This window comes from Colius striatus, chromosome 18 (assembly GCF_028858725.1).
Source record: "Colius striatus isolate bColStr4 chromosome 18, bColStr4.1.hap1, whole genome shotgun sequence".
Taxonomy (NCBI): Eukaryota; Metazoa; Chordata; class Aves; order Coliiformes; family Coliidae; genus Colius; species Colius striatus.
In genome coordinates, this window is record NC_084776.1 from 6,210,317 (window position 1) to 6,238,119 (window position 27,803).

A 27,803-nucleotide genomic window follows, 5' to 3' on the forward strand; every position below is an offset into this window, starting at 1 on the left:
GGCGAGGCCAGCCTGAGGAGCCGTGGCCGGGCGGGCAACGCTGGACGGCAGCTTTCCCCTCACTCCCGGGAGCCGTGTCCCTTTAAGCCTGGGCGCAGCGCTCGGGCTGTTCGCTGGCTGAGGGCGGAGAGCGACCAGCTGCGGTGTTTTCACCCAGCCAGCGCTCGGAGGCGAGTCCGCTCCGGGCTGCTCTGCCCTTGGCCGCGGCTCCCCCCGCGCCGGGCCGCGACACAAGATGGCGGTGGGCGGGCGGAGGGGCCGCGGCGGCGGGCGGCGGGGCGGCGCGGGCACGGCGGTGCGGCGCTGAGCGCCGGCCCGGCCCCGCGCCTCCTCCCGACGGGCTCGGCGGCCCCGCCGCGGCGGGGCAGGGGTGGGGCGGAGCGGCGGCCGCGGCCGGGCCGAGGCGGGTGGGGGCCCTGCCTGGCGTCTGCGGGCCGCGGCCCCGGCCATGAGCGGCGCGGCGGAGGCGCGGGAGCTGGCGGAGCGGCTGCGGGAGGCGGCGGCGCTGGGGGACGCGCGGGAGGTGCGGCGGCTGCTGTGCGCCGGGGCCGACATCAACTCCCGCAACGAGGTCAACGGCTGGTGAGGGGCGCGGCGGCTCCGGCGCGGCGGCGGGAGGCGGGTCTGGGGGGGTACGCGCGTCCTGCGGGGCCGGGGCTGGGTACGCGGTCGGGGCAGGGGCAGGAGCCGGGCGTGGGGTGCTGTCGGGCCCGGCCCCGCGCTGCTGAGCCTGGGCAGCCCTCGGCAGGCGCCGGGGAGAGCCGCTTTGCCAAAGCGCCTCTTCTGCTGGTTTTCCGATTTACCAAAAAGGAAACGCTAATCTCGGAGGCTTTGAGATTTGATGCTAAAGAGGATAGAAAGGTAAGGAGGCCACCCTCCTTCTGCCCGGCACTGCCAGGGTGCTGGAGGATCTCCTCTGAGCTTGCCCCTGCCCACCAGCACAGCAACTGAGGGCAGCAGGGGCCAGTGGCTCTGCACCCTGCAGCAAGGCAAAGCCTCGCTGAACTTACAGTACATTCATAACTTTAAACTGTGGTGCAATGAAGGAAACTTTATTCCTAAGTGTTGTCACTCAGGTGAATGACGGGCACCGAGGAGGAGCCGGGGCGATAGAGCTGAGGCTGACAGCACAACCCCTCTGCTTCCTTCCCCGCAGGACCTGCTTGCACTGGGCCTGTAAGCGGAACCACGCACACGTGGTGTCCTGCCTGCTGGATGCTGGTGCCGACACGCAGATCCTCACTGCCAATGGAGAGCTGGCTGCACAGTTAACTTCCAAACCAGACATCCGGAAGATTTTGGGAGGTACTGTTCTTAAGTCATCTAGAACTCTTGGTCTAACAGCTAAAGCATTTCTAGCGCTTTTATCTGAGGCAGTAGACTGGCAAAACTTTGGCTAGGAGTACTGTATCTGATCAGATGGCTTCAGTTTATAATTCATACTCTGGCTGATACACTGGGGATTTCAAGCAGTAAGGCCTTTTTGTCTGAGTTGTGTCATCAAGAGATTGAAGAGCTGTGTGCTTTGGGAAACGTGCTGCTGCAGTCCTGTTAGCTGTCATTAAGGAGCGATTAGTGAGCATGCAGGCTGCAAATGGAGGCTTTCACTGTTCTACAATTTGACTGTTGCACAGCAAGCCTGGTTGTATGTGTCAACAGTCCTGATGTGCCCATTGCCATCAGTATCTAGGTACTGTGCTCAGGTTCAAAATGTTTAGGTGCTTCACCTTTGGAAATACTTCTGCTAATTGCACCTGAATTGCTTTCAATCCAGTACATGGTTATCTTAAATGAAGTTGCAGCTAAGGATGGCTGACAACAGTCCCAGCTGAAGGAATGTTGATGCATGTTCTTTGCATGAACATCTGTTTTCTTTTGGGCAAGGTGCTGGTCACTGACTTAGTTTGTGACAAAGGACTTGTGTTTTGTTTTTAACATCTAAACTGTCAACTGTGCATGAGCAAACTGTTCATAGCTGCTGTGTTGTTCTATTAAGCTGTATTTGCTGGGGAATAAACATGGATCACTTATATTCTCCTGAATGATTGTTATTCTGGAAGGGTGCATCTTTCTGAACTGCTTTGACATTGATATCAATGTCCCGTAATCTTGAGTCAGGCAAGAATGTCAGTTGGTGCAGTACATGAAGCAAGAGAAGAGTTGGATATTTTATCACAGCCACTTCCCTGAAGAAATACTCAGTTTAATCTGTTGTCATGAGCTATAATAAATTATTTGCAGCACTGTTATTAAGAGCATAGTAAAAGGAGATATAGTGAAGTACTTCACAGTTCCTTTGAAGAATGCTGGACTAACACTGCTAGAAATCACACCCCTTTCCACTGTTTCCCCAGGTTGCTGTTAAAAAGCAGAATTCATTGTAGAAATGTGCAGCTTTTTCTCTGGTTTTGTTTGAGATACATTAGTATCACCCTTTGATTACCTCAGAACGTGGTGTTTTAAAAAAAACACAGGAAAACTGTATTCAAGATGAGAAACATCTAATAACATGGTGGCTTTTTGTCACTCCATTTTTCTCTCTCCTCCCCCCAGAGGAAGAACCTGACTGCCAAGGAGTGAAGGATTTAAATGTGCCAGGTATTGCAAACTGCGTGGCCACGCCGCCGTTCCCTTCCGTTCCCACCGAGGAAAGCGTTCCCGAGGGCTCGGCAGGACCTCAGCATGGAAGCGCTTCGGCCTCTCCCACATCCCAGTGTGACTCCAGCCCTCCTGCCCCCACAGCAGGGGCTGAAAGCACACACACCCCCACCTCCTGCCACAGCGAAGGCACCGAACAGCTGCCAACACCGGTGTGGAGCCGCAGCAGCCCCAGCCCTGGCCCCCGTGTGCCTGTCCCGCTGCGCCCCGCACGCTCCCCGGACGGCCCTGCACCCGCCTTCCAGCCCTTCTTCTTTACTGGAACTTTCCCCTGCAGCATGCAAGGTAACCAAGAGTCATTTCCCATCCTGCTGTTATAGTCTGATTTTGTTAGGTCAGAGGTGAAGGTCAGGAGTCCTCCTGCTTTCAGACTCACATGGAGGAGAATCAGAGTCATTTTGGTTGGAAAAGACGTTGGAAAAGATTGAATCCAGCCACTAACGCCTGGCCCTCAGCTCCACAGCTTTGCTCCAGGGATAGGGACTCCCCCACCACCCTGAGCAGCCTGGCACAGGGGCTGACAACCCTCTCAGGGAAGAAGTTCTTCCCAATCTCCAATCGAAACCTCCCCTGGCACAATTTGGACCCATTTGCTCTTGTCCTAAACAGAACAGAGACAGAGTCTTTGCCCCAAAGTACCCACGACTTTTTTTCCTTCTCTGCCAAGCAAAATAGCTCTTATACTTTATTTCAAATATGACAGTGCTTCCAGTACTTTGAAAATTGATGGAAAGGTCAGTCCAAGCAACATAAAAATGCAGATCTTGCACTGTTACGAATGCATCTGTGGTAGTTTGGTAACACCTTGGCTTTGCCACTGGATGGATCAGAATTTTGGTATCATACCCATGATTCCCCTGTGTATTTCTTGCTGCTTAAATGGAAGCTTCTATTAACTGCAGAGTGTTTGTCAGGGAGGCAATAGGTATTGTATTATAAAACCTGAATTCAGAAGGTCCTGGTAAATGTAATGGTTAAATACTGTTAGGGTTGGGTTGGCTTGGGGTTGGGTTTTCTTTATCAGAGGGAAAAAAAGCCACTTCTATCTTTCTTTTGCAATCAGAACTTGTGCTTAAGGTGAGAGTCCAGAATCTGAGAGACAATGACTTCATTGAAATTGAACTGGACAGACAAGAACTGACCTATCAAGATCTGCTCAGAGTGAGCTGCTGTGAGCTGGGAGTTAATCCAGAACAAGTAGAGAAGATCAGAAAATTACCTAATACACTAGTAAGAAAGGTAAGAGTTGAAATCAGAGATTAATTCGGCTTTGCAGACATCAGAGGTGGTTTTGTTAAGAAGATTGTCAAAAACATGGCCTGTTTCTAAAAAAATTCCTGACTTAATTTTGCAAAGTCAAAAGGAATTGGTTGGACTTTCAGTAAAACTTCATCATAACCAAGTTAAAAATACTCTTGTCAAAATAAGCAGAGTATTTCAGCTCCTGAAGCACGTGAAACTATTACAGAGCAGCTGTTTTTAAATGTACATAAAGAGTGCATTAGTGTGCTTTTAACACAGTTGCCAGGTACTACTTCCCCGTTTGCTTGCTTAAAAGGCACAAATAGTAAGGGTGAAAACCTCCTCCCAAAATTAGTATGTGAATAATTTAAACAGATGCTGTTAACAAGTGACCATGTTGTTGTGGTCCAAAAAATACCTACTGTGGAGGTAACTGAAATGCATTTGGCAATAACTCTTAGTTGTGACATGCACAAACACAGTCAAATCATGAGGGTCAATAAGGAAAGTGGGGGGAAAATGTGTTTTTCAAGGAGAAAAAATACCCACCATAGATGTTTGGAAAGAAGGTGTGTGTACTGGGAGGATCTTTTAAAGATGGATTTATTTATTCCTATGATTGGGTGTGACCTCCCTGGAATTGTAGTTTTTACTTCCTTTAGCTGTTATTATAAACACTAATCATCAGTAATGTGCAGTTTTTTGTGTGTTGTTTAAAAGGACAAGGATGTTGCCAGACTCCAGGACTTCCAGGAGCTGGAGCTGGTGCTTGTGCAAAGCAGCAGCTCTCCCTTCAGCCAGTCAGCGCTGGCGGAGCAGCCGTGCTACAACAGCAGAGCAGCCAAGCTGACCTACTGAGCCCTCTGCCTGCACCTGCAGCTGCCAACCTGGTACCAGGGAACCAAGTGTGTGTGTGTGAAACCTTAAGTTATTGTTAGGGTTACTATTTTAACTGATAGTTTATCTTTTATATTTAATAGCCCTTCTGCTTTTATTTTTTTACTGATCCTATATTCAGGTAAGGGATACCTCGTTTGTCTGCTAAAATCACATGCTTCCAATAGATTGCAGTGGAGTTCACTGCTTGTATTTGGTAACAGAGGGCAGGGAAGACTTAATTTTATATATATATATGTATTTTAGACTTCCTGATGAATTTAAGTGTCAGAGGATATTTGCCATATGATGAACAGTTACTGTCTGAAAAATGTAGACCTTGCAAGCCCACGATCTCTTGCCCCTTCACAGAGACTCACGAAGTTGTGTTGTCTCGCCTGCTAGGGACAGAAATATTTAATGCTCTGAACTCACAAGAGAAACTTTCACTGGGCTAAAAATAAGTGGAATAAGTGTCCACATTAAATGTTTGTTCCCTTGCCATATGAGAACAGTGTCGTGTAAGCGATGGCATCCCTCCACCTCCACAAAAAATACAGAAGCTTCTCAGTTCAGGAGCATTTCAGTCACAAAGCAAGTTAAAAGTGCCCTTTGAAAAGAAAGCTCTTAGGTTTCAGGAGACAGGGAGGGGATCACTGTCTCTATTTGTGGTTTCATTCCTGTGCAGTACTCACACCAAACACCAGTACTGTTAAATCAGTAACTTCTTTCCAGCCTACCCTCATGGAGCAAACACTGGGCACAGCGTCAGTTTCTACTGCCTGGGGAGGAGAAGCACACCAGAACGCTCTCGAGGTACAAGGCTGTAAGGAGGAGCACACCACCCACTTCATCAGCCACACAAAACAGTAGCAAATAACTAACCTGTAACTTTACAGTTTGCAGTCTACCATCAGTTTTACTGATGGCCAAAGTTTTAGCCAGCTGAGTACCAAAAGGGCTGAAAGCCTCCAGGTGCTTCCCACTGAGGCTATTCTGGGGAAAAAAAACCAAACCCCAGACTGGTTAAGCTACAGACTATTGAACTTGCATTTAAGAAAGTCATTTATGAAAGCCTCTGTCTGTGGTTTTATTAGCAGCAAAAGTCATCATTGAAACACAGGCTGAAGTTGCTCCCTTTCAGTCCCAGTGAAGTATTTGTCAGCATTGCTGGAGCAGTAAGAGCCTGAAGCTCTATGTGGTTGTCTGCAATGTTACACCTTTGGAGGCTTTTTTTGTTTTCTTTCCCACCCCCAATGACAAGGATGTTTGCATCTGGGCCCTGGGGTGGGTGAAGGGTTGAGTTGTTTTTTCTAGACATAAGCTGCCTTTTTTTCCCCCCCAATAGCATTGATTTTCCTTCCCTCTCTGCTTTATTAAGCTGCACTAGAGCAGAGCTTATGCACAGCTCATGCAGAGGTTGGTGCTGAGCTGGTAGGAGCAGCACAGCTGCTTTATGCTCCAAGGAGTCCTGCAAGCAAGGTCAGTAAAAGCACATGTGGCACAAGAATAAACACTTTCTGCCAGCAGGAGAGACACACAACTCTGGGGCACCATCAGGCATTCAAAGTACCGATCCTCCTTTCCCACTTGCTCCATAAACATCACTTAAACTCTGCTAACTCCCCGTTCTCAATCCTGGCTCACAACTCCCATAAGCTCAAGACTGTGACACAGTATGAAGTAAACTTTCCTAACTCTGGCTCTGGCTTTATTTTTCTTGTAGGAGAGGAAAGGAGTTTTTGTTTTAACAAGTCTCTGTTTATCTCTTCAGCATAGCTTGGAGGCTAGTTCAGATTACGTGCAATAACTGTTTGAAAAACAGGAGTAGCTAATGGCTCAAAATTAAGAGTATCTGATTTATTTTCAGTTCCTCTGGTTAGGAAAGAATGCCTCCACTCATTACTGAGCATCCTGCTATAGGAGCAGCTGGTTAAAAAAAGCTTTATTTGCTCTAGTTTCCACCAAGAATAACTGTTAATAAGACTAAGCTCTTACTTGTGACCCGACTGTAATAATAAGTCTATGCATTCAGAGAAATATTTTTGTATCTTTTATGCAGTTTGATAAGCTCTAAGGCACACTAGTTATGTCATCTGGTTGTTGTTGGGCTGTTTTTTCCTTTGAACAATAAACCATTGGTATGACAACTGAAACTAGGTTTACAAACTTAACTGTTCTTCCAAGGACAACTTTTGTTTGCACTACAAACTTGTACTGAACTGACATTGCTACTCTTCACTTATATTAAAGTATCAGTTGTTTCAAATCCACTGATCTCTTCCTTTTTCAGGGCTTGGGGCTGGGATGATCCATGGCACTGCAGGGGACAGGGCACTCCTACAAATTCAACATAACTTTGAAAAAGCATGGGCCAGGACATTTTTAAACACCTAACAGAAGATTGTTAGGCTGTCAAAACCAGCGTGGAGAAAGCATGTAGGAGTTCTTACTTAGATAAGCTACATACCTAGCATTCCTAGAAAATCTGAGATGTCTCAGGCTCAAGCTCTGGAGATGACAATAGTCACAGAGATGAGTGGAGATGCTCATAGTCATCAAAGCTGAAGGTGGTTACTAGAAAGACACAATGTTTCCTTATGCCCCTAAAGGACTTTCCTTCATCTGCAGATGTGTCAGAATCTGAATCCCAGTCTAATTTACTACAAAGTAACTCACTTTAGCACTTAGGCCTCTGCAAATTAAGAAAAATGCCAGTCCTCTTAACAAATAGGTTGCTAATTACATCTTAGTTATAACTTTACTTGCTCCTACTTGCACTAATTTTTCTTGCTGTTTTTCCAAAAACACCCCACCACCCCGTCTCCGTGCCCTGTGCCCTGTATGGGTGTCTGCTGGAGAATGGTAACAGCCAAAGAGAGTAAGTGGCTGCATGTGCTGTGCCCAGCACTCATTTCACAGTAGGACCGACGTGCAGATCCTTCTACAAGTCACTGCCCCAGACAGACAGACAATACAAAGCACATCATTACTGGGACAGGCAAGTTCCAGCAGTGCTGTGTCCATGTGACTGGCTACATGTACAACAGTCTCAAATATCAAAGATGATGTTTCAAGAAAAGTAAATCACTGCCATACAGATGCAGCACTAACATATACTTCCCTGTCTCTGCTGGTGACCAGGACAGGCTGCAGCTCTTTTCCAACATGAACCACACCTGCCTATGCTACAGCTTGTAGACAAGAAGTGGAAGGCAGGTCTCCTCCCCTTCTACCTGTTTTAAGATGCAGACTGTATGTGCTTACTCACTGCATACAGCTGTTAATGCTCCAGACTGATACTACAATGCAAACATGAGTCAGGCTGATGGCCGGTCTGAGCAGTGGCATCTTTCTGGTGACATTGTAAAAGTCTGACTGCTTTACAAAGGCTTAAGGCCTACATTTTAATGGTGAGATCTCTTAAACAACTGCAGCATAAAGTATATTTTTCCAGCGGACACAAAATCTAAACAGCTGAAAAAGGAAGCTGGAAAGGAAATACTAACAAATGGCACCAAAAAAAAACCCCCCACCCACCAACACCACAGAATAACTAAGTATCCAAATTAATGGACTAAGCTTGAAGACATGAGTAGATTTATTAGGAAAGAAACTTATTTAATATTAAATGTTCAATGACAGAGACAATCAAATTTGTAACAGAAATTCAAAGATGCTTTATTTCCATTTCTGGTATATCAAGAAGCTAGGAATAGCTTAGTTGTAAAAATGGGATTCATTTTAGTTCGATTCACACAAATACTAAACATTTATTCTTGTGTTTTAAAGTCCAAGAATGAAAACTTGCAATTAAACACTGAGCAAGCCATGTGTTCAGGTTATGTTGGTTTCTTATCTTAAAAAGTCTTAAAAGAAAAAAAATAAAAGGATACAGGACTTAATATTCTCAGTAGCATATGTGCTATTATCAACACATCTTTCTGAACTCTGGGAGGAAACACCAGTCCTGAATTAAATTTTATAAAAAAAAAAAAACACCAAATCAATTGCTAACTCAACTTTATATTTCTCTACGCCACTACAGCTTTCTGTCACCTCATTTTAAAGCAGATCTTCAGTTTAAGCTGTCTTCCGCTGTCTTCGCAGAGTCTTCACGTAGGAGTCCTAGAATGCAAAATTTTGGGAAAGCAGACAATTAGACAGCAGTAAGAGTATTTAGTTCACCATTCCTATATATTGGCCCAGTTGTTAGCTGTCATCTTAACTCTACAAAATGTCAACATTGAACACAACTGGCTCTCGAAGCAATAACATAGCATTAATGGTTTAATCATCAACATTAGGTGTGCTAGGAACTCTTAAACACTTAACGGAACTACAGTAACAAATTATGGTGCAAGAAGCTCATTTATCAGCTGTACTCTCCATTGTTAGTTCCTTATTTCAGGAATACAACTAAAGACCTTGTGTAAGAGTAAGGAAGCTATGTCAAGAGTGGGGAAAAACCTTCAAGTTCTTTAATACAGTATCTGTATTTCCTATTGTTTAGCTGTTTCATTTCCAACAGACACTTTTTCAGCATTATGTTCTCGCCACAATCACTGTAATCACTGGGTGGCACCTCCCTCTGTATTTACATTTGCTTTAGAAGTCTGTTATCAGCCATTCCACTTCTCTGAACTATGGCTGACTGCAAAGTCTCCTACACAGTAGGAAATATTAAACACATACCTCTTAAAGACTTGAATTGCATTGAAAGTAACAAGGCGATTATTATGTAGTGTTTATTGCATTTTAAACTCTTTAAAGATATCTAATTCTGGGCAGCACTGCATCCCTACACACAGTTGAAAGAAAATTCCATTCTGTTAACATCAGATTTACAGTATTCACACAATACACAAAAAGTCCTTTTCACTATCTTGAAAATCAAAAAAAAACACAACAGTAAGCTTAAAGATTACAGGCAACAGCATTCAAACATGGATGTGGGTAGAGAAAGGAGTACCTGGCATGAGTACCTGCTTAGTTTGACTGAATCCTTGATTTTTAATTTGGCTTTTCATGGGCCGCTCACAACACCAACGCTGTGTGAGGTATGGTAGTCAGCTGCAATAATTCATAAACCCTACACTTCCATCAATCCAATGCTACTGGCTCTCGAGTTACAGAACAAACTGCATTAGAATGCAAGGCAATAAAGCAAAAAAAAAACTAGAAACATCCTTGACAAAGAAATACTAGCAGTTTATATGAAAACAAAGTAGTCCAACATGTGCCTCAAATATTAAGTATTAAAGCAAAAGTTTCTGCTGATGTACCAACACAATATGGACTTAAATACAAAAACAGTTCAACTTTAAAAAAAAACGATAACAAAATCCCTACAAATAAAAAAGGATCATTCATTTTTCTATGGTGACTATATTACAAATATGTCCCAAAGAGGCACACTAATGGGGGCACGAGTCTGCTACAAAAGAGCTGAGACAAAACAATGTACCTCAAAATGTTTTGCAGGACTACACTGTCTTTTCCTTCTGAAGGTGCTTTAGTATGTCTTCTTACTTGGCTTAGTTCCATCTTCATCTGTGCATACTTACGCTGCACTGTTAAACAGTAACAAAAAGCCCTAATCAAAGTTTGAAATAATGCACTTACCTCTGTCTGATCTGAGGTCATATCAGATCAGTTTTAATTGGACTGAGTGTCACCTTCAGATTTAATGTCTTCACTGGTCCCATTGACCTCATTCTTAGTATCACTCTCCTTCGAGTCTGTATTTGTGTCTTCACTCTGTTTTTCTCGACTACTGGACTTCATACTACTTTTTTTATCATCAGATCCCCTCTTTTCTGCCATGAAAGAAGACATTGACCATGGATTTCAAAGTAAAAACAAACATTGCACATGTGAGATATATATCGCATACAAAATGGGACAATTATTTTCTATAGCAATAACAGTAATACTCAAAAAGTTACAGAAATAGGCTTCAGACTACCATGCTGGAACAGAGGGGGTACAAAAAAAGGTCAAAGGGGACAGTATAGGGCAGGGAAAAGAGGAGGAAGGACAGACCTCCTAACAGAGGCAGCTGAAACGTCCAAATCGGGGACAGAGAGGCAAGTCAAGAAGTCAGGCAAATGTGTAATTATTGTGCACGGCTTCCTTACTTATCCTGGGACTCTCTTTGTACCCAAGTTTCAATCTGTGACGTGTATGGCCTTCTTTGGTTTACAGTTCTCATTAACTACTGCTCTTGAAAAGAGAATCAAACAAGAGCGAGGGGACGATGCCACCAGTGTGCATCAAACAATCAATACTGGCCAATTGAATAAAAAAAGCAACCCCAAACCAAATATTTGGGGGAAGCAAATGATACTAAGCACTGTGAGCTTTGAAGGTGGGGATCACAGTGACAATCCAATGCGTCACAAAAGCCGCACTCTCGTCAGCATTAGTTATCAATTATAAAAAGGCAGCCATTTATAATCCACTCATTACAAATGTCTGGGGAAACAGTTTGGAAGATACATAAAATGCACTGTTTTTCAAAAGCAAAGGAACAGCAAGATGAGAAGGACCCCATCATTTCATCATGAATTGGAAAGCTGACTGAAGAGTTTGCCACAGTGCTGAAAAACTCATCTTTTCCTCAATAAATCTTCAAAGAAGGAAGGAAGCCAGAACTAAAAATATTTCCATGGGGAGAAAACCATTCAGTATCAGAGTTGCATGCCTCATCTCTAAATTCAGTATCTGCAAACTTCATAAAAATACCACTTCTTTCTGTATTATTTCACACCATAATATTCAACCTTTGAACAATAAAAGACACTTTGGAGAGAAAAAAGTAAAATCTGGAAAACCAACCTCTCAGATGTCATCACACAGAACAACATTCATGCTCTTTTTTTTCCTGATTACTCCCTGCTATCCGGGCAATTAAAATAAATAATATAGACACATATCCCCACCACAGGAGCACACAGATGGAACCCTCTGAAAAAGCTATTTCAAATAACGTTATCACCTAGATTTGCATAACACACTTTTATATTCCAGAAGACAAAGTAGAAATTAAGCTTTAAAAAAGAGAAGCAACATCCCAACTTCTTTGCTTTTTTTAAGAGACCACCAAAAGGAGGGGGTAAAGCCCCCCCCCTCCCCCAGTGCAGAAATGAGGGCAGCTGCCTAAGGACCACTGCTACCGAGGTTTCATCTGAAGCAGCACATCCAGCGCGCAGCGAAGTCGGGCCGCTGAACTGCAGAGCTAACCATTGGTATCTGTCTGCCCTCGGGTTGGCAACTCTGCAGGTAGATTGCACTCTAACTAACCTTGTTAACAAGTCTTCTTTTTGTGTCTTATAGGTATCTTCGGTGCACACGTAGATCCACTGAGGAATAGTAGTCTTGTTTCCCCGCAGAGGACTAGTAGTCAGTCCAATAATCTTATCTTCTGTCCTATGTAGATACGGCAGATCTTAATAGCCCTAGGGATGTGCAGTGTGCAGGGTTTTGTCTGTCTCATTTTTGTTTCTTGAATTTGGTCAGGAAGGATAATTTTAAGGATAAAAAACTACTATTAAACTGTGTTGTCAAAGATGAAACTCTTATAAGAACCTCAATAATCAACCAGGTTCACCATAGCAAATCTCCAGCCTGCCAAGCAGAACTGATGGAGTTTAGTTAACAAATAGTCCAATGACTGAACTCCTTTCAACTCCTGGAGTATCTGCAAGCAGCTAAGTTCCTCCACTGGATTTTTAATGACTGATATTTCTTTCTCTAAAAGCACATACAATTAGCTTGCTGTTGAAACTGTGTGTATTATTTGAGCTGTGACCTATTAGGTATCGTCATGTAATTCTGACTCTGCCTCCTGATTCAACACTTGCACATTTTTCTGATTCACTTTGTGTGAACAACTGAGATACATTTGGTGAGAACTGTTTCCAAGACAATGTGAATGGTTTTACTATCCAGAGAATGCAAGTATCAAACATAATACTACTCAGGGTTTGGGTGTGGTGAGGTTTAATTACAAATATAATGACTTTTATATAGGCATAAGAATCCAGATTAAGGGAGGTAAAGAGCCAAGTTAATGTGGTCTGGAGGCCCGTGCCAGTATTAACCCTTCACAAAATGAAGGTACTTGGCAGACTAGATGTTTCCTTAGAAAGAAATCCTGCTTACTTCACCTACTCTGAAGCTAGTTCACTTGTTGCATTCTGCTGGCACCTGGTGTTTACGGCTGCTGGCTCTCTCCTTTACCAAATGTACCCTTGTCTCTGAAACTCAAGTCAGAAATTAGGTGTCTGTTTTTACATAGACTTTTTTTCTTACAGCCTTAAAGGTCACTATACTCCACAGTATTTTAGTGAACTTCTGAATTTTCAAAGTCTGGCAGTAATTTAATGTGTAACAGTAGGCAAGTCTTGGGGAATTGTACCACTTTCCTGTTCAGATTCATGTTTATAAAGCAGCCGGAGACTGAGGTGAAAGGCACTGCACTACCATGAGTAGTTACAGACAGGCCTTTGCTGCTTACTTTTATAATTGCAGCTCAATGGTGGATATAAAGACAATTTGATTCTGGAGCCAATATTCCCAAGGGAGCAGTAAATGTAGTAAGTTAAGGCTTAAACTGCTACATTAGTTGTTGCAAACAGTGGAGCAGGTAGTCAGCTACAGGCTTCAGTTATATAAACCTTAAAGCTGTCTACTCATCTAGCTACTTACAATGTCACATAGCAAACATGAAGATATAAAGGTATTTACAGCTTCAGCATAGAAATTCAGTGCTTGCTCGTGAAATACTATTGGTTTGGGTTTTCCCTGGGTCTCTCTGTTTTTTTTTTTTAATCAAACGTTTTTTCCAACAAAAAGAAAGTCACAAATTTCTTCTGCGTTACAGCCCTGCTCTGAGGCCTATTTATGTTTCTACAATTGTTATGATTACACAGTCAAGAAACTTAATTGACTTTGCCAGGTGGAATTTTCATCTCAGCTCACAGCATCACCTCACTGTTCTCATTTCTGGAGAAAGAAAGTAGCAAGCAGCAAATAAAACAGCCAGCGAGGAAATCTGTCAAGTTAAAACTAAAAATATTGAGATGCTGAAGAAAGTTCACTAGCTCCTCTATTTGTGGAAGGATTAAGGAAAGAATTGAAAAGCCATTAAGCTCAAAACCAGACCAAATTTGAATAAATAAGAATACAGTTATTTATATGCATAGATACACACAGAACACTGAATAAGACATTCTTGACTAAGTACCAGAAATCTGTTCATAAAGAGGCAAAAGAGGCACAATATCAGGTAGGAATAAAGAAACAAATGGACAGATATAGGCTACAATACTGATTCTGAGTTTGAACACTACACATCAATTCCACTGCCAGTGAGCAAGCAGCTAAAACCCACTTGCTTAGAAAGGGCAAAGCAAAATGAGTGAAGAATCAATACTAAAGATGCACTGTAGTATAAACCAGAAAAATTAAAATGGTCCCAGGAAGTCAGGCAAGAAAAATCACCCAAGGCTTTACCAGCATTTTGGGAACTAATCTGCTGGATAAACATGGGAAAGAAAGGGTAGGACAAACTGGCCTATGCCATCCAGAAACATGCACATAGAACCTTTCATTCCAGAGAACCTCAAAAGTACCTCAGAAATGTTCACAGGACTGTTTAATTCATTACTGGTGGTCTGCTCTAATAATGAAGTGAGGTGGCTGTTTCAGACTGACATTAGTGAGCACCCCAACAGAGCCTGCAGCTTAAGCCAGAAGTTAGTCCTGCAGTCTGCCAGAAGTTTCAAAAGACTTTTAAAGGGGGAAATTTAGTGATAACAGTAAATTAGTATCTTTTCACAGAATGGGAATCTCTAGTATTCTCTCTGTAGCTCTTTTTAATCCTACTTAAAGGTAAAGGTTCTGAATACCAGCCTTTGATGAAGCAGTGAGTCATCACCAATGCTGTTGCACATGGCAGGTACTGCTATAAAAGTGTTCCAAGGACTGATACAGCATTCCTTTGAGACTCACCTGAATGCTGACAGAGCAAATCTCACTTCATTAAAAAAACCCACAACAACAAGGGAGAAGGATGGGGGAGAAAAGCAGGAGACTGGGGAGAGGGCATGAAGTTGTGATTTAGAGCATTACAGAAAATGTATCTTGCACTGCACTCGTAGATTAGGAAAAACAAAAGCACTGTCAAAGGAAAATAAAGGAAACATGATAGTGCAGAGAAGTAATAGGTGGTCCAGGTGAAAAACCAGCTACCCATCTCCCACAAAACATGTAACAGCAATGGGTAATTTCACATGTATCTGCTAACAGGAGGGATAGAAAATATTCACTCTGATCAAAATCTGATTACAGGCTTCTGTTTTTTGAAAGGTCAACAGTAAACAGGCCTTAAAACACATCAAAATCCTCACACACTTATTTTGCAGACAAAGTGGTCAACTTTTAATAACTACTGTAACAGGTAAGAAGTGGACATCAGGGTGTTCATATGCACGCACGTGCTTTAACAGTAACTGGAATGAACAAAACGCTTCATATTGGTTAACAGCAAGATATATAGCTTATGAAACCATTAACAGGAACAACTTTCAGTCGTTCACTGAAAGACTAAGAGCTTTTGAGACTTCAAGGAAAGATTAGTTTCAGAATTTGATACAAACTCGGTCTTCACACAAACATACCTTTTTCTTTTGACTTCCTGTCTTGTTCTCTCTCTCTGCTTTTGCTTCTGTGCTTGTAGGATTTCCGATCCCGGCTTTTTGATCGTCTCCTGTCCCTACTGCGAGACCTATGTTTTCTTTCTGATCTATCGTGACTTCTGCTCCTCCTTCGGTCACGACTCCTTCACATTCAGAAAATGTCAAAGATGTACACGTCAGCTGGTGTTTGCTAACTCAGAAGATAAAGCAGTACAACAGTAGCACTTTCTAATACATGGATCATTCACACAAAAAGAGTATTTAAAACAAGCCTTAGCATACTGTATATAAATATTTCTCAGAAGATATGACCTGGCTTCATACTGCCTTCTTCATTTACTCAAACATTCAACCACGCTGCTTAAAAATATCCACTATTATGAACTGAAGGTCAACTTAAGGAAAAACAAGACCCTGTTGTTTAGGAGCATTTGTCTACTCAAAGCTCCCTCGTAAATCCACTTCTACACATTGTCATCTGCTTCCAAAAATGGAGAGAAGACAGCGACCACTGGCAAAAACTTAACTTTAGAACCAGTAAAGTATGTCTTCACTTCAGAGATAAGAACGGTGAAGCTAAGAATTCAGTGATGTAACCCAGGCTGACAAATCAAGTCTCACAAGATTTGGAGATTTTAGAAGATTACATGGAAACACACACACACACACACATATACCTGCTTCGCCTTCTTTCCCTGCTTCTTGATCTTTTGTGGTCTCGTGAACGGCTGCACCTTCTGTCAGATGTTCTGCTTGAATGTCTACTCCGTGAACGGCTCCTTTTACGTCTCTCTCTATCACGAGCCCTCTCTTTTTCCTTTTCCTCCTCCTCACGCCGTCTCTTCCTTTCCCGCTCTTCCCTTTCCCGTTCCCTCTCTTTCTCTCTCTCTTCTCGCTCTTGTTTCTCTTTTTTTAACCTGTCATCACGATCAGGTTCTTCTGTTCTTTTTCGTAACTTTTCCTTAAAAAACAAAATAAAATGAAGATTACTCAAGATGACTCATTTCATGTAACAGTTTATACGTCCTGAGGATGTAGAAGCTTAAGCTTTTGAAATATTTCAGGGGAATACTTCACCCACTTAGGAAAGTCTACTGGACACCCTTTTGTTTACCACAGGAAGCTTCCAAGCAGTTTTTAAATGTTCAATAACTGAAGGAGATGCTTACTTTTAAGTCTTCTACAGTAGCTTTTATTTTGGCATAACCCATGTGTTGCTTTCCCATCAAGTGGTCATCTACCCTGGACTGTGCATCTCCTACAATTAAAAAGGCTCCACAAACTTCACATACTTCCATTTGCTTTTCTTGGGCTGCAAAGCTCTCAATTGTCTGCAAAAGAAAAAGATGTGACAAAGGAAAAGAGAAGTTTTAGCCAGAAGCCAGTGAAGAGGTTTAGAACTTTATTGTTCCTGCTGTCAAAACCTAGGCACTAGTGAAAGCTGAAATGGCTTTGTCTTCTGAGCACTGCATCTACCAGGATGAACAGGGCAAAACTAAGCTACATGCACCCATTCCACATAAGTCACAATGAAAGAGTCAATTAGAAAGCACAGAAAATAAACCTTATTCCTCACTGCAAAAGATTCATATGTATATAGCCATATCTCCAGCCTCCCTGCAATCTCACAACTAAGGAAAATAAAAATCAGATTTATCTTAGGATGATTTCTTTGGCATCAACTAAAATGCCTGGAGTCACAGAACAACATTTCAAGTAATGAAAAGCCCAGAATATCCCATGAAGAAATACAAAAAGGAATGCTGGGCTTCTATTTGAAAGGATGATGGCCAAATTATTTCACTGTCTCAACAGACGTACGACAAACACTGAAATTTCAACATAAGTCCAAGTGACTATGGCTGTGCAATGTTCATCAACCATGTTGCACAGACATGAGCCCTACTGCCTGCAACATTCAATACATTTAAAAAAATTAAACAGGATTCACAACACTGGAATACAATATTGAAACATAAGCTCATTTTTATGGACAAGAACTTGCTATTTCACCTTTGGCTTCTGTATCTCTCAGTCAGAGAGATGCCTGTTTAGCCACAGCCCTAACACAAGGGCTTTCTGTAACAGACACACTCTACTTACTGAAGTTGTAGACCTCAGCAATTCTCTCTCTTCCTTTAACTGTTCAACAAGTTTCATCATTCCTTGTGCCTCTTCCACCTTCCCTTCTGAACCTAACTCTTCAATCTAAAGGACAAGAAAAGAATTCAACTTTAACTTTTAATCGAGTTAACAAAAGAAAGACATCTCTGTCACATGGGGTACAAACAACTCACCTGCTGCAGAAGTACATCAATTTTGTCAGTTAAAACCTGAATCTTCTCTTCATTTTTACCGGTAGGTCCCGCTCCCTGCCAAACAGTAAAAATGCATCTTTGTTTGGTTTTGTTAATTAAAATAGATTTAAAACATACAAATATGTGTCTTCTTGGACTCCAGGGACACTTCAGGAATAACCTCCTCTTGCCCTTTCTCCTATGAGCCTAGTCTACCATAAAACACTCTTCAACATGGCTTACTCCACTTCTGCCAAGTGAGGTAAGTTCTAATCACACCAATTCCTCCTAAATCAACAAAATTGTTGAAGGCCCTAGTCCATAAAAGGTAAGAGATTTGAATTCAAAGTCCTAAATTTAACCTCTGAAACTGCCATGCAGCTACTGCATATCTCTGCAGACACTCAAGCATGACTTAAAAATTCCACAGGCTCTCAAATTTAACTTCTGAGTACAAATGCAAAAAGCAACTCACTTCATCAAAAATGTACTTGCTAGTAGTGTCCTCTCTGTAGGCTGCTGGGACAGATTTATATCTGCTTCCCCCACAACCTTTCCTCTACTCCACAGCCAATAAGCTCTCTGGACTGGATATTGTCCATGGCTCCTTCTGAAGCAATAGGACTTTGCACAGGACAATTGGGGCAGAAAAGAGAAGCAAGGATACCCTTCCCATTAAACTCTCAGAGCACAGGCTACACTCACTGCTCCAAATTCACCAGGAAACAAGGAAAAAAAAATGGAGTAAACAGGTAAAATGTCTCTCCTGGTCAGTTTAAGCTTTACATTAACTGCTGTCTAGTATGCAGCCTGGAATTGAGAAAAGTTGCACAGAAGTAATTATTTCTCCGACTTCTGTGACTCCATCCTTATCTGCCAGTGGTGGTGCTGGAGCAGAGCAAGATTTTTAGTTCCACCAGCTGCTGAAAAAGCCAGTACTTGATTGCTTCCACAATATCACTAGCTTTCTAGTGGAGGGAAAGGAGGAAGATGCAACTACAGGGAAGAAAGTAAACTGAAGTTAACAGGTCCTGACAGGATTCATGTTCCAGGGCAGGGAACTGATACTGATTCTAAGGAAGGAGAGGCAGGGAGAACAGAGAAGGGACTTTTGCTGACTGTGGGGCCACTTGGCTTGTCCATTAGGGCTAGATGCAGTCTGCTGGCTAACCAATGAAGAGATTTATCTGAAGAGAACTTTCTGGAAAACAACGTATTTCACCTGAAGAGACAAGGTAAGGAGAACATACAGACCTTGAGGAAAAAATTGCCTCAAAGATTCTTTCAGACTCACCCCAGAAGACTGTTGATTCTGTGACAGTGCCAAACGAGCATGGCCTCTCCGAATCCTGCGTTCTACTTCTGCAAGCAAGCTCTGTAAGTAGCGCAAGAAGTCTCTTTCATAGCCCACTTTCATAAAACGGGAGCTCTTCTCATACCTGAGAGAGTATTTTTAATAGTGAAAGCTCACATCAATCCACAGTGTGAGGAAAACAAAGAACACCACCTGCGATGTTATAAATTGTTGTTCAAGGTTAAGAGAATATTATCCATTTAAATACAAGTTTAAGTAAACAAAAAGCAACGAGTTTCTCATGGTTTGGTTGCCTTTCAAAAATGTCAAGCATACTACAAACACTATTTGCATTTTACCATCCAACATACTTACTGTTTACGCAGATTTTCGTCATGAATTTTTTCACAAGGACCTAAAAAGACCACATAGAAGCCATTCAGCTTGCATTCCTGAATGCTGTATTCACGTTCCAACAGTGTTTGTTTGTGCAACATCATAGAACAGAGCTATAAACACTTCCCAGGGACTTTTATGCAAATATGGTTTAGTAACTATAAAACCAAAGGAGATTCTGAATGGCATCTAAAGGCTACAAGTAAAATGGAATTTCCAGATCAAGTTCTGCATCGGTAAAACTACACAAACAAAAGAATACCTTGAACACTTGAGGTCTTAAAAAAATAGAAGGAAAAATTACAAACAAAGGGTAATTTCACCAAGTACTTTCTATTTCTAAGCTCCTAACAGTGTTTTCTGTAATAAACCAGCTACTTAAAATGTTGATCTTCAGAGTGAAATCAGGAGGTATGTGGCCCAAGATCAGGAAGATAGTCATGTTAAAATTGCCCACCTTCCCCAGGCTATCAAACTCTGCACTGGGCTTCGAAATTAATGCCAGGAAAAGAAGCCTGTTCTTCCTAGTTACCGTCTCCAGACTACGCACTGTACACATACCATTGCTTGAAAGCTACCAATAATTTAGAGATGGCCTGCAGTAAGAACTATCATAGCAAATGAGTCTCTGAAGTATATATTCTAAAGAAGTCTATGCTCAAATAAACTTACTTTTGTGTGAGTATATATAAAACCCCTGCACAGATGGAACAAAATAAACTAGAAGCCAACACTTTGGGAAGAGAAAAAACACCCTACACCAAATAAATTATCTTACATTGTAAGGAAAAAAAACCCACGAACTTTTTTTTTTCACTTAGAGGAAGTAAGATCTGGAATAAATATTGCTTTTAATATATTGTATCACTAGCAAGCCTTTAAAAATAAAAAATACCACATTTTCTAAGTGTTTTGACAGAGTATTAAACAAACAAAAAAATGCCATTTGCAAACTAAAGTTCAACTGCAATTACACAGAAGTGAATGAAATTACAAGATTTACAGACTTACCTAAATCAGAACGGGTATTCGTGAATAATTCAGCTGGGCAAAAGCCACAAAGGTAGTATTTACAAACCTGAAGGAGGAGAAGAAAGAAACAAGCATCAATTTTTTTTCCCCTTATGAACGGGCAATTTAAAATAATCACTTTTTTTCCCCTAAAATATAGTGTAAAAATCCCCTTCACTTACTGCAAAATTTCCAAAAATGCTATACACATAGGCTCAGTGTTACTTGGTAGCAGCAAGTGCTACAGAGTGCACCTTAGTGACACAAAAATCTTTCTTTCCACTGCAATAATACTATTTCTTAATTTTACTGCTAAATATTTAAGATTACAGGAAAATGTCATCTATTTGTAAATACAATCTGGCAAATGGTATTTCCAAAGGGATCAAATCAGTTCGGGCCATTAAAAAAGTTACAGTGAAATTCCTTAAAGATGAGAACCTACAAGGGGTGAAAGTATCTGCCTCATAAGCATGAATGCAAGTTCCTCTTAGCATGGTTATAAAACCTGTGCATTCGGCCTTCACCTTTTCAAAGCCACTGGCTTGAGGAACAGGAGCTATCAGCATTCAAACTGCCTGCCTGAAGGCACTGCCTGAAGGACTCTGATGGCAATGAAAAGACTTAAATCAACACCTGGTAACAATCAAAACGCTTCCCATTCCAATGCTTTTAAAAATCCCTGCTTTAAGAATGATATGCAAAGAGACACTGTATACCTCTTAAGGCAGGCAGAGAAGACATTCATTTTAACCTGTTTTCCTATCAACTAAAAAAGGGTTTGTTTTGCTTCTACATAGCCTATTTTTACCCTAGCAAGTCAGCTTCTTTTTCATAACACAAAAATATCACATGGAAGTTAAGGAAAAAAAAAAAATCAATCTGTTAGACTAGACAGTAAATACTTAACATATGATGGGATAAAATCACCTTTTGTTAAAAAGACTATTCACTCTCACCTGTAAGTATGAGTTTAGCTCATCAAATTGGTCAGTCCTCCAACACCTCTTTTACGTTACAGCAGTTTCTAATACTTTTCAAATCTATTAAGTGCTACTGTACACTACAGCCTAGTTCCAATACTTTCACACATACTGTGGACAAAGATTTGTGACTTGCTATTTCCTACAGCACATTCTGAAATATTTTAACAAATGGGGCTGAGGAGAGAGACTCAAACACTTCTCCACATCAGCACCTCACAGAAACGTCAGTTGACTGAATTAGATCAGTCTGATTTATTTTTCCATGCTAACTCCCAGACTGCAAATGAGACTAGGCAACTTAAAACTCTACTGACTGCTTTACAGATTACACAGAAAAACAATCAAACATTCTAACAAGCAGCCATAGACACGAGAATCAACCATATAATAACAGGTTTTTAATCTAACTTGAATACTTCTCCCATGATCCAGGTTACAACACCGGGACACCCATCTGAAGCAATTTATCAATAGTTAAGTTAAATCACAAAAATCACAAGTGTTTTTCTTCTCAGGAAGCAAGGAGGAAGTTACTGGACAAAATCTGTCCTCAGAATCTGCTCTCTTCTCTGAAAGCTGCCATATCCCTTGTATCGATACAAAATTGTTTCAATGGAGCCATTTCTGGGATGAATTCCTGTACTAGTCAATAGAAATGTCATTCCTCTGTAGGCTCTCTTTCTCCTGCATTTTCTCATCCTCACACCCAAGCAAGCCAGTGAAAAAGGCACTTCCCCAGAAAAACTTTGGGGATGGATTAGACAATTTCCTAAGACATGGAGAACACAATAATAATGTTATTACGCTGTAAAGGAGGTTGTAGAATGTCTTCTATCAGCTCAAAAATTAGGCAAACTAGCCCGTGAGTTTTGAGACAAGTAGCAACAAAAGTAGCAAAGAAAATAGTTATTACAGACAGGAGTACGATAAAAAAAAAGCCAAACATAAGCCAACACCAGAAATAATTAAAACGATTTTATGAAGTATCACTGCTAGGAAAAGCCTGCTCTTACAATCTGATGGTTACAGCTAAAGATTATAGTAACCAACGCTGAAATATGCAGTTGAAACATGTGTCACACGTATCAATTATTTATATACTTAAAACAACAACAAAACCCCCACACACTGAAAAGCTGCTGCAATTTCCTCCTAACCAGCTCTGGATGCTATGGTGCCTTGCGAATTACTTGCCACTCTCTCCTAGCAGGCAGCTTGCAGAGAAATACAGCAGAGTGGATCAGACAAGTGTGTCTGCGGCAATTTTCTCCCTCTCATACTTATTTCATTATGTTCTTCTGATTTTGCTTCAATAGAAAAACATAGCTTGGGAGAATCTTGCCGAATCTTGGAAGGTATCATTGTGGCTTAGGTTCACCGTGTGGTACATCTGCCTTGACAGGCTGGAGGTGCCAGGCAGCTGTGCTTACAGTCAGACTCCAGTAATCGATGATGAGTAAGAACAGAAAGGGCCAACAAATGGCTGAAGCATCCCAGAGCCATGAAAGGCCTGAAATAGAGGTGATACGCTTCAAAGGGCATTACTCATCCATAGCTTATCAGACTGCTGCACTTAGTACAAGTCAGAAGTCAGATGTAAATGCCTTCCCTACGTGCAGAAACGGAGCATCAGGAGGTTCAGCACAGATATTTACCTGTGCAGGTAACAAGCATTTATTCTTTTTTGCCAAATTATTCTCATGACTTTGCTATCAAAAAGGGTAACAGAGGAATGTTAAATATTTTAAAATAGTTAAACAGTTCCCTATTAAACTACTGAGGCAGGATCAGCCATTGCTTGAGTCTCAAAGGGTGTCACATTTCGATAAGACACTAGAACAAATACAGATGGACACTTGGAACTTTCCACATCATCTTAAATTCACTAATCCTCCACATCTCTTGGGAGATCAGAAAGTAGTATCTTTCACCTGAAAGCTGACAGCAAAAGTTGGCTAGCTCTTCTAGTTTGTGAACCAATTCAAAGCTTTTCTAGACAAAGAAATTATTGGTACCTCTATATCATTAGTACTTCCACATTAACACATTCATCTTCTGCAAGAAAGCATTTAATGATGGAGAAGTATCAGTATAACTGTAACAATCAATCATGTATACAAATTCCTTTAGTCGGTTGATTCCTTGTAAAAAGGCTGAGAACAGAATCCCTCAGGTTGTGGCTTACACAGCAAGAACTAGAAAACTCATTCATATGAAACCATTGAAATTCACAGGCAGACCTTTACTGAACAATGCCTTTCCAATCAATACCAAACAAACTGAAGCCCTTTTCCCAAATCCCACTCCTAGAGATAACCTTCCACTACTAATATTCTCCCAACACAAGTAACACTGAAGTCTTCCCCATCTCAGCTCCTGGTGCATTACGTTCTGAAATTCTATCCTGATTCAGACCAATTTAGGTCTTTAGCACTAAAAACCTAAGAGTGTAAAACAGTCAATACCACCAAATCTTATTTTAAATACAGAACTTACATCCTGAGAAACTCCTTTCCTATCACAGATAACTGTTTACAGTCACTTCAGCACAACAGCTCTCCACTTCTCTCCTGAAAACAGTCTCTTTATCTTGAAGGGATCATCACAATCCCAAAGCCTTTTGGCTGAGCAGTCAATGCTGTTCTTCCTTGTGCTGGAGAACAGCCTCAGAACTCTAAATAACTGCTGTTTCCACATGAACTTGTTTTGGACAGGTTGCACATAAAAGCAAGAATGCACGAATCAATGAAGTTTTTGTTCCAGAAATACATTTTGTCTACAGATAATGCCAGTAAGCAAAAAGACTAAAATATATGATACTAATCACTTCCTCCTGCATACAAAACAAAGCCTTTATATGCTAAAACTAGACCTGATCATCTAAGCACATGCTGCAACACTGAAATACAGAGCAACTGGGATTTCATGGGGTTTTTTAAGATTAAATGCTTTAATCATGCAAAGCTTTCAAACAAGAACTTCAGCTCTACAAAAGGATTTACAATACATGACCAACATGTTTCATTAGAACTGCAAAATAAATGCTCAGCTATCACACACTCCACTCTCACATCTTCAAAACAACCTACTCCTACCTTGCACGTCTTTGCATCTCCCATATAGTTTCGGTCATCTATCTACAAATCTACAATCTGCAAATGCTACAGAAAATAGAGCAGCTTGTTTTGATAACCTTCCATATCTAAAACTGATAAAAACGTGACACAAAATTCTAAACATTGGTATGTGTGCAATATGCTTACTTTGAAAAGGCTACATGTCTAAATTAACATGAAATGACATCAGGATATGTATTTCATCTGGAAAGCAAAACAGTAGTTGAGCAGATGAATTAATGTTACTATCTGAACCTTATCTGCATTTCCTGTCTTATAAAACACATCAGCATTGCAAAACTAATCTTTAGGTGATGCAGGAAGTCAAAATGAAATGCATTTTAACAGCTGTGTATTTTTTTTAATGAACTCATCAGCTGACTATAGGAATCCATGAAAACACTCCTTTCACAGAGGTTGCATTTAATTAGCATCCTATAAAGTTCAGAAATGAAAGTAGGGGCAGAGCAAATGGCAGCTATTCCTGCAAGGCTGAAGGCTCAGCCTTAAGCCTGTAAACTTCCCACTGGCCTCAGGCATAGGACAGCTCTCCACTTCCTAAGTTGTCAAAGGAGGACTGGGGAAAGGAGACAAGGTCTTGACTCTGAAACAAAACTGACAGATTCCCGTGGTTATAGTCAATTTCTTCAGCCTACAATTGAAGTACAAGAAAGTAATCAGAACCTGATGAAAGAGCAAAAAACTTCATCTTCCTCACCTTAAGAAACAAAGAAAACAAACCCCTTATCTAGTCTACCTGGACCAATCTGGCTCAAGTCATTTACTTCCTACTTCCAAAACTGAACAATTCCTCCTTAAACTTCAGAATCAATAGAAAATATCTAACTGAACACTTAATTGAACAATGGTATTTGGTTAATAAGAGAAGCCCAGAAAGACAGTAACAAGATCCTGAAAACTCACAATTTCCTCCTCACATGCACAGCTTACCTATATAGAGGCATTTTTCAAGCGAAGGTGGGGGGGACTTCATTGTACTTGCAAAATCTAAGGCAAGACAGATAGCTGTCCTTATCTTGTGCATTCCAAGACAAATTAAAACATGCATTAGCTACCTTTAAAACGACAGAGCTCTCATCTGAAAACCTGAAATTCCCACCTCTGTGATTAAGATACAATTTAGAACAGCCAAAAGCAAGGATTTCCCCTTCTCCCAATTTAGTGATATCCCAAGAAAATGCTAAGGGCAAGGGAGGAACTACGTGGTTTTTTGGAGCTTAAACCACAGAAATTCCATCATATGGGTAATAAATAAACTATTGTAACTGTGACACTACTTTAAAAACATACTCCATAACTCAAAAAATGTATCATAAAGGAGGAAAAAAGTATTGCAGCAGTGTTCATCCCTTCCAAAGCAGCAGCTATAGGAACTTTGTAACTGCCATTAATTTCTTGTGAAATAATTTACAACTATGACAGGTGTCACTGAAAGTCATTCATTAAAGCTCAATCATACCTGAGGAGAAACCTAATAACAATATTACTACTAATAATAATAATGTTTTATTTATTGCAGAAAATTAATGAATCACCCCATTAACAAAAAACACACAAGTACTATTAAACAATAGTACTGTTTAGGTTAGCCTTCCTCCAGGAGCTGGGAACTCCTTTGAAGAGGTACTGAAAGAAGCAAGCCTTTCTCAGCAAAATCCCTAGATCAAAAAAAAGTGCTATAGTTTTCCCTTGTGTTACAACCTCCAGAAATTTTAAGTCACTATGTCTGTACCCGTCTGCTTCCTTCCTCAATACCACTCTCGGGAAGAGTTCCAGAGAACATTTGTCTTCCATACTACTAACATCTGTCTCATCTCCCAGTAGGCTTCTCATCAGACGAGCTGAATTCCACTATCACACACACTCCCTCCCCCCAGACCACCCCCATCATTATTTTTCATATTCCCCGCGGGAGATCTCGGCCACCCACGGGCCTCTCAGACACCTCCCGTTTGCGTTTATTGACACGCGTGGCGAACACGCCACGCGAACACCTCTCCCCCCGCGCTGAAACCCAAACACAAGGCCTCTCTCCTCCCTCCCAGCAGCTCCAACAACCGCGCAAGCCCTTTCGCGCAGCTTTGCTATGGCGGGATCCTCCTCCCTCCCGGACACTCGGTTCCTCCTCCTCAGGCTCAGCGAGGTTCCCGCGCAGTGGCCCGGGCCCGGCCCGCCCCGCCGCCATGCAGCAGCCCCGGGCTCCGCCCGAGCGTCCCGGCCCACGCTCCTACCGGCACCTCATCCCTTCCCCCCGCCCCTGCTGCTGCCCCTGGGCCGGGAGAAGCCGTAAGCCCGCACCCGCGGTCCATGTCGCGACGACAAAACCCCGGCCCTGCGAGGGGGATGGGGCGGAGGGAGGGGAGAGGCGGCTCCGCTTCACTCACGCTCTCATGGTCCCACCGCACGTTGCTGCGCTTCTCATCCGGGGCCAGGTTTCTATCCCGGCCCATAAGCTCATCTAGGAGCTGGGCGGCCGATATCATCGTGTCCTCCTGGCCGAATCCTCCCCTCGCCAAACACCAGCTCCTCCGCCGCCGTCGCCTCTCCTCCCCGACCGATCGTCCGCGCCGCCGCTCAGAGTGACAGAGACAAAATGGCGACGCGGCTCCTCGCCCTGCCCACAATGCACCGCGCGCCTCCTAACCGCCTCTGGGGCCTGGCGGGGCGCGGGCCGAGCCCGCCGGCGGCCCCGAGCGGGGGGGAGCGGCGGCAACGGGCTCCTCGGCCGCTACGGGAGCCGGCTCGGCGTGCCGGCCGGCCGGCGGGCACGGGCACCGGCACGGGCACCGGTACGGTCTGGCTCCCCTGCCTGGGGTGCGCGGCCACGCGCGGTCGCCGTCAGGCCCGAGTGGTCTCCCGAGGAGACACCCCCACCGGGAAATAATGCCCCGGAGAAACAGGCCACGGGCAGCAGCCAGGGGGTTATAGCGGTGGTCTCTGCTCCCCAGCAGAGTAAAGGCACCCAAACCATCCCTGGCTCACTGACCAGCCCCCGAGTGCCTCCAGCCATGGGCATTCCCTGACAAAGTCCCTCACACCTAACCTAAGTCTTACATTCTGATCTTAGAACTGCTTATGCTCAGCAAGTTGGGTTTTTTCCTTTCTAGATGTGACTTTGTCCCTCATCTTTACTGACTTTTCACATGCCAATTTTCAACTGTTCCCCAATTTCTCAAAGTCGTTTTGAACATCCCAAAAGCGTG

At 42.4% G+C, this 27,803-nt stretch overlaps 2 protein-coding genes across 7 annotated transcripts; one reads left to right on the forward strand and one right to left on the reverse strand.

The window, feature by feature from the left end:
• The first annotated feature begins 405 nt into the window (after positions 1–405).
• Positions 406–7,045, forward strand: LOC133627202 (ankyrin repeat domain-containing protein 40-like). The gene is made up of 5 exons (XM_062011111.1): positions 406–582; positions 1,157–1,305; positions 2,554–2,943; positions 3,722–3,897; positions 4,621–7,045. Exons 1-5 carry the CDS (start codon positions 449–451, stop codon positions 4,756–4,758), a joined length of 987 nt encoding a protein of 328 aa, XP_061867095.1. The 5' UTR covers positions 406–448; the 3' UTR covers positions 4,759–7,045.
• A 1,372-nt stretch (positions 7,046–8,417) lies between these two features.
• Positions 8,418–27,210, reverse strand: LUC7L3 (LUC7 like 3 pre-mRNA splicing factor). 6 transcript variants are annotated; one of them, XM_062010613.1, is made up of 13 exons: positions 26,985–27,210; positions 20,478–20,544; positions 19,446–19,485; positions 19,071–19,215; positions 17,777–17,851; positions 17,583–17,687; positions 16,649–16,810; positions 16,157–16,440; positions 15,462–15,622; positions 10,455–10,595; positions 10,244–10,349; positions 9,762–9,827; positions 8,419–8,904 (listed from the first exon to the last, which is right to left on the reverse strand). In XM_062010613.1, exons 1-12 carry the CDS (start codon positions 27,081–27,083, stop codon positions 9,803–9,805), a joined length of 1,410 nt encoding a protein of 469 aa, XP_061866597.1. In that variant the 5' UTR covers positions 27,084–27,210; the 3' UTR covers positions 8,419–8,904; positions 9,762–9,802. The 6 variants fall into 6 exon arrangements, with proteins under 6 accessions (XP_061866596.1, XP_061866595.1, XP_061866597.1 ...); XM_062010612.1 differs by having other exon boundaries at positions 8,418–9,827; XM_062010614.1 differs by lacking the exon at positions 9,762–9,827.
• Positions 27,211–27,803: the final 593 nt, after the last annotated feature.